The sequence below is a fragment of the Helianthus annuus genome, chromosome 15 (assembly GCF_002127325.2).
Source record: "Helianthus annuus cultivar XRQ/B chromosome 15, HanXRQr2.0-SUNRISE, whole genome shotgun sequence".
In the NCBI taxonomy this organism is placed as follows: Eukaryota; Viridiplantae; Streptophyta; class Magnoliopsida; order Asterales; family Asteraceae; genus Helianthus; species Helianthus annuus.
In genome coordinates, this window is record NC_035447.2 from 162,866,704 (window position 1) to 162,878,361 (window position 11,658).

General features: G+C 36.0%; 2 protein-coding genes across 2 annotated transcripts; one reads left to right on the forward strand and one right to left on the reverse strand.

Moving 5' to 3' along the window:
• Positions 1-1,062: 1,062 nt before the first annotated feature.
• Positions 1,063-4,823, forward strand: LOC110912952 (5'-adenylylsulfate reductase-like 5). The gene is made up of 4 exons (XM_022157793.2): positions 1,063-1,439; positions 2,932-3,113; positions 4,087-4,211; positions 4,283-4,823. The coding sequence occupies exons 1-4, from the start codon at positions 1,278-1,280 to the stop codon at positions 4,684-4,686; spliced, it is 873 nt and encodes a 290-aa protein (XP_022013485.1). The 5' UTR covers positions 1,063-1,277; the 3' UTR covers positions 4,687-4,823.
• Positions 4,824-7,142: 2,319 nt separating this feature from the next.
• Positions 7,143-11,220, reverse strand: LOC110912951. The gene is made up of 7 exons (XM_022157792.2): positions 10,678-11,220; positions 10,120-10,206; positions 9,789-10,043; positions 9,513-9,677; positions 8,970-9,023; positions 8,730-8,876; positions 7,143-7,693 (listed from the first exon to the last, which is right to left on the reverse strand). Exons 1-7 carry the CDS (start codon positions 10,864-10,866, stop codon positions 7,316-7,318), a joined length of 1,275 nt encoding a protein of 424 aa, XP_022013484.1. The 5' UTR covers positions 10,867-11,220; the 3' UTR covers positions 7,143-7,315.
• Positions 11,221-11,658: the final 438 nt, after the last annotated feature.

Sequence of the window (11,658 nt, forward strand, 5' to 3'; positions counted from 1 at the left end):
GAATGGAATGTTTAACCTGTGAAGTGAGGTCTCTATTTATAGCCGGAGAGGTGTAAGAGGATGTGGGCTGATGGGCCTTGGGCCGGAAGGCGACAACATAGCGGATATGCTCCTTGTCTCACTGGTGTCGACCGTTAGTGGCTTCTAGAAGTTCTCCGGCGCTAGCGCGCCTTGATTGGAGCCACGTGTTGCCGTTGTCGGCCTTGTTGTCCTTCTGCCATCAGCAGACAAGTGGAGATCGTGGGGCAGGTGTCCCTGCCCTGTGATTGGTGCCACGTTGGCATCCTTCAATACCTTTTGTCCCCTGCATGTCAGATGATCGTGGGGCACGATTGAGCAGGTCCAGAAGGACGCTGATTGGCTCTTTCCTTCTGCCACTTGTACCTTGTGTACTGTCTGATACAGTCCCGCGTCGTTGCCTTGTAAGATTCTTGCTGACCACGTAGTTACTTCGCGCAGGGGTTATGGTGATTGTATGCTTCTTCAGGATGTTAAGTGTCATAATTGTGGTTTCTGTTGGCCGGACCTCGCGCCACCTTAATGGCGTGTCACGCAGCTCGCGCGAGGTTGCTAATAAGACGGTCGTTAGATGAGGAGTATGGTCCCGCGCGCAGCCTTGAGGAGGCTTGCGCGACTTTTTTGGGACCATACCCCTTCAGTTGGGGAAGAATATAAGTGGGATGCAAGTAAATAAGAAGGCGTTCTATGGAGTGGTGATAATTGCTTGTTGGAGGATATGGAAGGCGCGCAACGAAAATCTCTTCTCCAATAAAAACACCAAGGTGATAGATATTGTTTCGGATGTGAAGGTTTTGGGTTTTCTTTGGGAGAAATGTGTAGTTTTGAATTGATGTAATTGTTTGGTTGGGGGCGTGTTGTTTCTGACTTGGAAACAACATTCGCCTTTTGTTGAATGAAAGTTAATTTTCAAAAAAGAAAAGTTGTGTAGTTATTAATATTTTGTGATAATAATAATAATAATAATAATAATAATAATAATAATAATAATAATAATAATAATAATAATAATAATAAATAGATCATAAATAGAAAGATTTTGTTTGAACAAAGTAATTAGATATTTCCATATCATCATCATCATCACTTTCGTACAACCTCAGATTGTCACAGGATTCAATCGTTCCATTTTATTCAACCAAAAAAAACACATAGATAGATCACACCCACACCCAGATTCCTAAACAACAAATCCTCCACCACTTAACCAACAAATCATCATCAATCTTCGTCCTTGCTGAATATTAATAATCATAATAATGACGTCCTCATCCGTCATGTTAATCTTCATCATGTTTATCTCCTCCATGTGCACATCGTCAGCGTCGTTTTCACCGATATGTTATCCGCAAATTAACCCATTTGTTCTCGATCTACAGCTCCAGTGCCCTAACGAAATCGTATCTTGCTCGCCGATCGAGGTGCGTTGTGGTTTCGGTTTTGTGTTTTGAAGGATTATGATGTGTATATGTTAATTAATTGTTTTTGTGTTTTGTTTAATTTGTTCTTTGTTATGTGAATTGATTGTTATGTTATTATGTTGAATAGATTAGTAGGGCATTTGAATAATGGTGGTTTATGTTTATTTAATAAATAAATTAGGTGTTTGATAAATAATTTAATTGCAGGTGTCTGTTAGGTTTTAGTTTTAAGGCAGAAAGTAAGGTTATAGACAGATTGGTATAAACTTTGAGAGAGAATAAATGATTTAACCGTTTCGATACGCGAGGAACTAGATGATTTTGGCTGGCTGCTATGTTGGCGTTTGCTATCTGCGTTAGCTCAGATACGGCGAAATTCATTTACACTTTGCTTGCAGTGTCATGTTTTCGTTTGCCTCTGACAGATTTAGTGGTAGCCTCTTAACGATAGTCCCTGCTGTTAAATCTAGTTATAGAATCATTCAAGTGAAGTGAACTAGGGATTTAGATTAAATAGTACAAGAATAAGGATGCTTTGTATTGTATTTTCATATTCAAATTTCAAAGTTATAGTAAGGCATGTACGATATTATGATAGTTATTGTCTAATTGTGTTGACATGTTAACCGTTTCAAGAGTTTTGATTACAATATACAAGTGTCATGTGAGATATGGGTGTTCTACTTCATTGTTAGTTACAAAATCACATATGCCTTTATGGGTATGTCTTACCCTAAGTAGTTAATGCGGTAAAATATCAGATATCGGTCAAGGACCGATATTTGAGATATCGGTTATCGTGGTAGGATATCGGTAATTTTAATATCATGCTAAATTTATATATATAGCAATTTAACACTAACAATTCAATATACTCTCCTACCATTAACAAATTAACCTTTTGCAACTTGCAAAACATTAACAATTGTACTAAGTAGGAACTTACTAAGACTTAAAACACTAACATTTAACAATAACAACTAACAATTAAGACTTAAAACACTAATAGCAACAATAAGAAAAAAGACAGATAGTAGAACTAAGAAGAAAGGTACTGATATCGGGAAAATCGGTGATTTATTGGTCAAATCATGGTCCAGTATCGGTCAAATATCGGCCAATATCGCTGATATTATCGGTACCGATATTTTGTACCGATATCTCGGCAGGGGGCCGATAACCGATATATCACTAATATATCGGTTGATATATCGGGATATTAACTACATAGGTCTTACCGTTTCGACCTATTACTTATTAGTTAATGTAGATAATATAAGTTGTGCATCGTAGTAAGCCGTATCCAGATATTTAGATTTAGAACTCCACTTCTTTGAGGATTGTGGTCTCATTGTTTTAACATTACTACGGTAATAGTATCAGTCCTGTAAAACAATGAAGGAGAAATGTGCATATCTCTTTCAGCTTCTTAGAAATGAGCAATTCTCTTTAATATTAATTGATATTGTTTTTAATCATTTGTCGGCTGCAGATGGATGGGGAGTCTCTTGATAATCTTTTGAGCTTCTCTAAGACGAATGCGTATACAGCCATATTGTTCTACGCTTCCTGGTGTCCGTTTTCTGAGATTGTGCAGCCCAAATTTGATGCACTTGCTTTAATGTATCCACAAATTAAGCATGTGAAGGTTGAACAATCTTCAGCCCTCCCAAGGTAAGTCATCGCATTTAATTCAGTTTCTGTAGACATCTGTTCATTTAGGAATTAGGATTACCGCATTTTCTCTAACTGAACACCTTAGTTGTCTATTCCATAATAATTTCACATTGATTTTTTGGGCTTATAATTTGAGGTGACACTTTTGACCCATTCACCAGATGAATTGTGTTTTATATTAAACAGTTCAAATATATTATTTTAGGCAAAAAAAACGGTGTGTGGGGGGGGGGGGGGGGATTGGTCAAATCTGTTGAATGGATTGAAAGTTTCCTAAAGTCTATTTTAGATGCACATTATTTAAAAATCTATTATTTTTGTTATAATACTGTTCTTTTAATCATAATAATGTGTTAATAATTTTTTTTGATAAATTGACAAAAAAATGTATGTGGGTTATCCTAACACAATCTTATGCGATTAACACATTATACATATATAAAACGTAAAACGTATATAATATTAATAGTAATTTCAAAACTCAAAAGTGCCAAACTGCCAATATTTGAAACATGATCTAATCGTAAGCCATGAAATCTTCCTCCGAGTCCACATCAACCAAGGCATCCAAAATAACGGTCAGTGTCGGTTAATATCGCTGATAATATCGGAACTGATATTCCGGACTGATATTTGACACCGATATTTTGTAGAGGGCCGATAACCAATATCCCATCGATATTAACTACATAGATTTATGTATCTTTATTAAACTGAAGATGACCTATTTCAACTTTGATTTTGACCTGTAACCCAATCTGCTCATTTTGCCGCATCTGCTTAAAATCATCAGTCACACGTATCAAACCATGCCCGATCGCCAAGAATGTTGATTTGTTGTAGGGTGAGATGTTGCAATCACATGATAGAATATCTTGCTAGGAAATACTACGATATTTGGTCCGAATTGTGAAACAAATTTGATTTTTGTTTTCTTAAGAGATAAGCTAACGTCTTATAATATATGCAGTCTTTTCTCGAGACATGGAATTCATAGTGTCCCGTCAATTGTGATAGCAAACAAAACGGCCCGAGTTCATTATCATGGTCCAAAAGATTTACAATCCCTGTTAGAATTCTACAAAATAACTACTGGTAACACTTTTTATAAATATTTAGTTTGGTCAACTTTTTTTTCATCTATTTACACGGTCCCACATTTATAGGACTCAAGCATGCGATGAACATCACGGAACATGACGTTCGACACGATTCTTCTTCAGAAAACAGTCCCCGAGCTCTACGTTCATTAAAGGATGAACCCTATCTGGTGTTTTCGGTATTGTTCGTCTTATTAAAGGCGTTGTTATTTTTATGTCCCGACATTGTATCCAATGTGATAGCTTTGTGGGTAACATACATTCCTCGGTTGAATCTAGCCATCTTCGGGGAATCAAAACAGCTTTTGACTCACGCGCTTCATCTGTTTGATGTGAAGTCTGTGTTTGGTAAGCTTAAGCTTAGCAAAAGTAGGAAGTTTCATAACGGTGCAAGAAGTGCTCGTGTTTTGGCGTCATCGTTGGCGTCTGTGTCTTTGGGTGAGTCATCATCATCTTCTGCAAGAGAATGAAGGTGGGTATAGTGGTTAATTTGTAGGGTATAAATGCACAATGATAACCCTTTACTTGTTTCTCTATAAAAGATTTGAATGAGATGAACAACTTTTGTAATATATTATGTTTTTGTCTTTTGTGTTCTTATTTTTTATTTTATTTTTTGAATTGTAATCGCTCGAATTTGAAGGATTTTAGATTCGGAATTAAGATTTGTGAAAAGAATCCGATATAAGTGGAATTTGTAATGCATTTGGTTTGACGAAATAATCCAATTTTGACCAGTTACCCAACCCGTAGTGCCGCCGCCAATGCCACATTCCTTTGTTGTTTTCAAAAGGTTGAAAGAAACTCTTTAACTATAGAATCTTACATGAAAGGAAAGAAATAAACAAATTAGAGAGGAGATAGAGAAGAATAAAAAAAGGAGCAATGGAAGGAGAATAAAGAAAGTAAAGAACAAAAAGAAGATAAAAGGAAACAAAAGAACAATAAAGAAAAAATAAATGTCAAAGATGAAAAGCAAACACCATTGGCATGGTAGGTATATGATGGGGAGTCGTGGATACGGTTAAAGTAGCAAAGATCATGTTTTAAGGTTATTTAGCTTAATAATGGCCACCATACTTTCGGAACTTTGGATTCGACCTAAGTTCTTTCTCTCTACCCCTCGAACAACATATTTTATCTTAGAAAGAAGTCACAAGATACTTGTTACACTTGTATGGTATTGTATTGTACGTATCGAACTAAACAGCTCAAGCGGGTTTCCTCTACATTTTGATTGATTATTGTAGATTTCCAATGCATTCGTATTTTTTCTAAATTTTTGAAGATTTCATATGCGTCTTTGTTTCATCTACTCATTCGAATAAACGTCTCATGATCACAAACAGTACTAGTATTAGCTGTTTTCTACAATTTTCGGTTAGTTATTTGTTAGACTTTATATAATCTAAAATGTAATTTGGTGTTGATTAAGAAAGCAAATGAATCATCAACTATTTTATTTGTTAAATGTATAGAATGTTGCTAAATCACAACGTCTTCAATGATATTGGGTCTAGCATTGATTCAGTTTTTGTATTTGAATGCAAGAACGTGTGTAATCGTTCGAAATTGAGCGTTTTTAACCCGCAAAACGCCCAATCCACGCCCGAGCTCGGCCCCAGGGGCGTTTTTCAACCTAATTTGGCATTTGGCGTTGTATTTTCCACGCCTTGCCCCCTTTTCTTGTGTCCAATCACCTTCATTTTCCTTTTTGTAAAACCAGTCAGATTTTTTTGATGTTTTTTTAATTGATTTTATTACAAACATAATGCCCCACAATGCCCACATCCCCACTACACTTATTTTAGAAAACGTCTCATAATGTCCCATTGCTGACTAGGCTGTCACATGGCGCAAAACTCCCAAGGGTGGGGTGTTAACGCTACACATGGTCTAAGGCTGGGTGTTGTGGTTTAAATCCCACATGCTAGTTATCGCGCCACGTAAGCGGGGCCGCTAGAGAGTTAAATATTAACAAGCATGATGTGGGTTTGCTAATCATTAGGGAAAAAAAAAAAAAAAAAGACTTCTTTGATTGGTGCTTTGCCTATGGCCCCGCCACTTCCTTCCTCTTTGCCCGTTAAAGGGCTAATGTCACCAAGCTTGGCGCCCGAGGGTGGTGTTTGAGGCACTAAAGGGCTTTTAAGTGGCTGATATGGAAGGGGGTGTGAGCCCAAACCATATAACCTAATGATCATGTATCTCTATGTATGATATGGGTAAAACTTTAATTCTTCAAATTATGATTGAACTTCAGTGCTTGTATTTGACTTTATCTATAACTTTAGCATTAATCACACCTGGTGATCAACACTGTTGACTTGAAATATTAAGTTTGACTTGTTCTTCTGGCATTGATAATCATAAAAACTTTTTAACTGACAACTATCTATAAAGAAATGGATCCAAGCATACCATATGCGACTATAAGCAGAATCATACATGATTCACAGAGATACAAACGTATAGGACAAAGAATTTAGGGTTACATGTATCAATAGTTGAAACTTGGGGGTAGTTTATGAAATATTTCTGACTAGGTTGTTGAACAAAGTCGAGAAATGATGAAAGTTAATTGTGTCATCATTCACGTGCAGCTCACATCCAAACATTTTTTTGTCAAAAAGCCGTGAGGTTTGGAGGATGAAAAGAATGAACCTTTCACTTTTGAAAAGTTGCAAGTTCAACCCCTCAGTTTGAGAAACCAATCCAAAAATAGTCCTAAAGAACACATACATACTTTCAACTTTCAAGAAACTCGGTTTTGGGCGTTTTTAGAGGGAGAGGATGATCATGATAAGAGAGGGCGTGGTGAGGGTTCTCGCCCACCAATAGCTCCGTTTATGATGTCATCCCATTTTTTGAACATGTTCGACCGGTAAGACGAGAGTTGATCACCAATTCAGGTATTAGAACATCAAAATTAAGAGAGAACTTTTCAGATTTAACAAACAGGAGAAGGAAAATTAAGACCCAAAACTTCCTACAACATAAATGATCACATGTACCATCTAAACCCTACAAATTAACCAAACAAAAAAAAATTATATAACATAGGCAGATTTCAGATTAAGGTTAGAACAAAGATGGTTTAGATCAAGGGCAATTAGGGTTTCTACCAGGGCCTCCATAGTAAAAGTAGTGACCCCAATCACTATTACTCCCAGTTTGAACATCATAACAGTTAGCTTGCTCTGTGAAAGTGCCAATATCTTTAGGAGACCTTAGTTGGTTTTCTTTATCAACAACTTGAATGTTCCTGAAGTAGCTAGCTTTCCCGAACCCTTCTTCCGGGAACCTCCCGCTGCCCATTTGAGTCGATGTGTGCTGCCCGTCTGGCTCGGAGTTGACCACCTCACCTCCCCATTCAATCATTGAAGCACTGTCTGCCAAGTATGAAAACAAGAAAGATGGCCAGTAGCCTAACACATAACCGTTCCCAAGTTGCATCCACCAATTTCCCTCCTTTTGATCCTGACAAAACATTAACAAGTTATGTTATTGTTACTATCACACAGTTTTTCTGAACATTTTAAGAGTTGTCTATTTGCAAAGATGAAAAAGAAATAAGAAAAAGGATGTTTGCGGGTCAACCCCACCTCACAAGTTTTATCCTGAGGTGAAAACAACCTGTATCTGGTTTAAACGAGTTGAGCCTGAGATCGTTTAAGTTAAGAGAGCTCAAGCTCGGAAGCTTGGGCACGTTTATCTATTATATTTATTAATTATTTTATATTTGTATACATTTATAGTTTTATTTAGAGTAAAACTTGTCAAACCACAGGGACTAAGAGTGTAAATCTGAAAAGTTGGGGACTAAAGGGGAAATTTCACCAAACCACAGGGACTATCTGTGCATTTTACTCTTTTATTTATATATTTATCTAGTTCTTTTTAACATAATCTTAAATATAATAATAAATATTGTGTAAACATATATTTAATAGAGTAAATAACAGTTATACAAACAATAGGCTCGCGACCCTAGTCAAGCCTGATAGATGAAGCTTGGGCTTGAGCTCATTTAAGCTCAGCTTGATTTGAGCTTTTAACGAGCCGATTTCGAGTTGGCTCATGAGCGGCTCGACTCATTCACACCCCTAGTATTAACCACGACCTATTTTTAACAATTAACGAATCCACCAATTTTGCACATTTTTTAATGCTTGTTTTTCTGGCACCAGATTCGAATAATCACAAACAGACCACTAATTATGCCAGTGGGGAGACCAAAGATTCTCAGCATTTGTTCAAAGATAATACTTTGCATTATTATTGAAAGACCCTTGGTTTTTAAAATCAACAAAATGGGAATAAAAGTATAAAAGGTGTCACTTTATCTTGTAGGGTCATGACTAAAAACGAGGAGGTGTTTATGTACATGTGTAAAAGTTGAAGGGTAAAAACTAAATTTTTTAACCTCTTCTACTCAATTAGTTCTATCTGATTTGGCCTTTAGAATAATTGATTATTAGTGCTATCATAAACAAATATAGAATGTGAGAGTTACCTTCCAGATGAGGATACTGATATCGTATTGTGAATTTCTAAATGCAGAAACAGGGGAGATGCTTGCACCCATTGCTATGTTGTTGTTGATTTGAATGAATCCAGAGCATAGTAGATTGTAGCAACCTGTTGCTTGATAAGCATCACTCTGTGAAAGCAGCAGATAAACAAGAAAATATAAATCATATCGTGTTAACAACAGAAAGCCGATTATGATATATTTGAGAGAAACAACACTTACAGTCCAGTAAGTAAACAGTCTCGTGTTGTTATCCCCGTAAAGATCCGGGCTCACCTGAAATTATCGTCATTTTTAACATCAGAATCCAATATTTTCAGCATCTAAAACTTAAAAAAAAAAAAAAAAAAAAAAAAAACTTTTGGTTGTTTCTGTTAATTTTAGAAAATGAGACTTTTTCCTTCCCCTTCCATCATTTTGTTCCACCATAACACAACCCATATTTTTGTCCGTGTTAAAAACATTAACCCTAAGCCATGCACACTTAAAATCGTGTAACCCGCACATGACCCGTTTAGCTCATTTATCTAAACGCACCAAATGGGATGGCTAGTGGTAATCAAGTTGCAAATGTGTTAAACGGGTCGATGGATCGTAAAAAATGAGCTAAACGGATCAAAAACATGTTAGCGAGAATCAACCAGGTTGGCACGTCGACTTCCTTTAATTAAATGGGTAAACACAACCAGTTATTAAACGGGTTAGATATGAAGGTTATTTTCATGTGGTGTCAGAAATTACCACCGGGAGGGGGTTAACTACTACCTGCCAACCAGCCTCAATGCTATTGAGATCTTCACCAAAAGAGCCACCCAAAATCCAAATTTGAGACAAACTAAATTCATTTGGTTGCTGTATTTTTGGTTCCCAAACATTCATAGTTGCTTTTGCTCCATAGTATTTGTCTCCTTCCACATAAGCTATTGCATGCTACATCTCAACAAAAAAACACATGTGCCAACAAAAACAAAGACAAAATTACTATTCATTAGAAAATAATAATAATAAAAATTAAAACAAATTTTTGTCTTGCTAACCTACCTGATGTCCACTTTCATTATCAACATCAGGATCCGCAGAGTTAGGGGTGATAGGAGTAACACTAGTGTGTTTCTTCTTCCCATATCTTTTAACAGAACTTGCTCTCAACACATCATCTTCTTTTGTTCTTCTTATGGGGATTGTATCTTCAGGGCACGTGCCACTCACGTGCCACAACTGCTTGATTGTGTTCTCTCTTTCATTGGACACTCTGTTCTCATCATAAAGTCCTTCTGGATGATAATTTGGCCTCATCTAAACAAACCCATAACAAAACAATCAATATTTACTTAAAAATTTTGAAATCTTGAATGATTTTAATATAAAAGACCTGAATTTTGTGGTCTTTGAGAAATGGATGATCAAAAGCTGGTTGGTGAGAGATGTGTACACAATCAATCATATCCCCATCTGGGCTCTGTGAAATCATACAAATAATTATACATTAAACTGTTAAAATATGAATATTGCAAATATCATTTAACCAGGAAACTGTAAATAACTGAAAACATAAATTTGAATGTTATTTAGCTGTAACTTTATTTCAAGAATATATTGCAAATTTTCAACCAGAAAACTGTCAAAAATTGTAAGATAAACATAAATTCAACTTTTCTTTTAGTTGTAATTTCATATAAATATTGCAAATATATAACCAGAGAACTGTAGAATAAGCATAAATTTTAAACTGTTATTTAGCTATTATTATTTCATATGAATATTGCAAGCAAATTTTTCACCAGAAAATGTAAATAACTGTAAAATAAATATAAATTCAACTTTAATACAGCAATAAATTCATATAAATATTGCATTTTTTCTACAAGAAACTGTAAACAAATGTGACATAAATATAAATTAAACAAATAATAATTTGAAATTTGCAAACCTGAATGGACTTGACAGGGGTTTTATTGAGGCGTTTTAGGTGCTTAAGAACTTGAAGTTTCTGTCTAGAAGCTGGTGGCTGTCTAGCGGCGCAAGATAGCGAGGAAAGACCCAAAAAGATGAAAATGGGCAACAAAACAACCTTATGCAATACTTTCTTCGGGCTTCTGCTAACATACGCCACTGCCATATTTGAAAGCTACACAGAAGCAATATACCACCGAACAACACTGCTTATCCTACGCACCCCCAGACATTTGCTTTACTGTATCTTCAAGATTCAGACTGCTTATCCTACGCACACCCTATGGTTCAAGACATTTGGCTTTTGGTTCTTTTACGAGAGGCACACGTTGGTTATCCTACGCACACTCTCTCCCTCCCTCACACACCCATAAACACAAAGATTCTCTCTCTAGATTGAATTTTTTTGTTTTTTTATTTATTTATAAAGAGTGAATGGTGAAAAAGAAAGGAGTGTGTGTAGGGGTACGGCAGGAGAAAAATGGGAGAGGATGAAGGTAACCCTGCAGTGGCCACACTGTGATTGGTTTTGTTTGTCTTTTTCTCTTTGATTTTCCCATTTTACCCCTAACCTGTTTATTCAAACTCTTATTTTTTTACGAATAAACTGCCATTTTGGTCCATGTGGTTTGGCCACTTTTACCATTTTAGTCCAAATCTCAAACTTTTTACATCTGGATCCTTGTGGTTTGCATTTTGTTGCCATTTTGGTCCAAAAGTGAAATTTGATCAGAATCCCCAAATTAAAACCCTCTGTTTTGTCCTTACCCTCAGGGGTATTTTGGTCATTTTAGAATTATTATAACTAAATATTGGTTAAATCTTTTTCTATTTATAATTAAACATAATATCATTTGTCTCTGTCCTATCTCCCTCTCTCTCTCTCTTTCATCAATCCGATTACAGATCTTGAAAATTCTTTCAATCCTCATCTCTCTCTACATCTCACCTTCTTCAT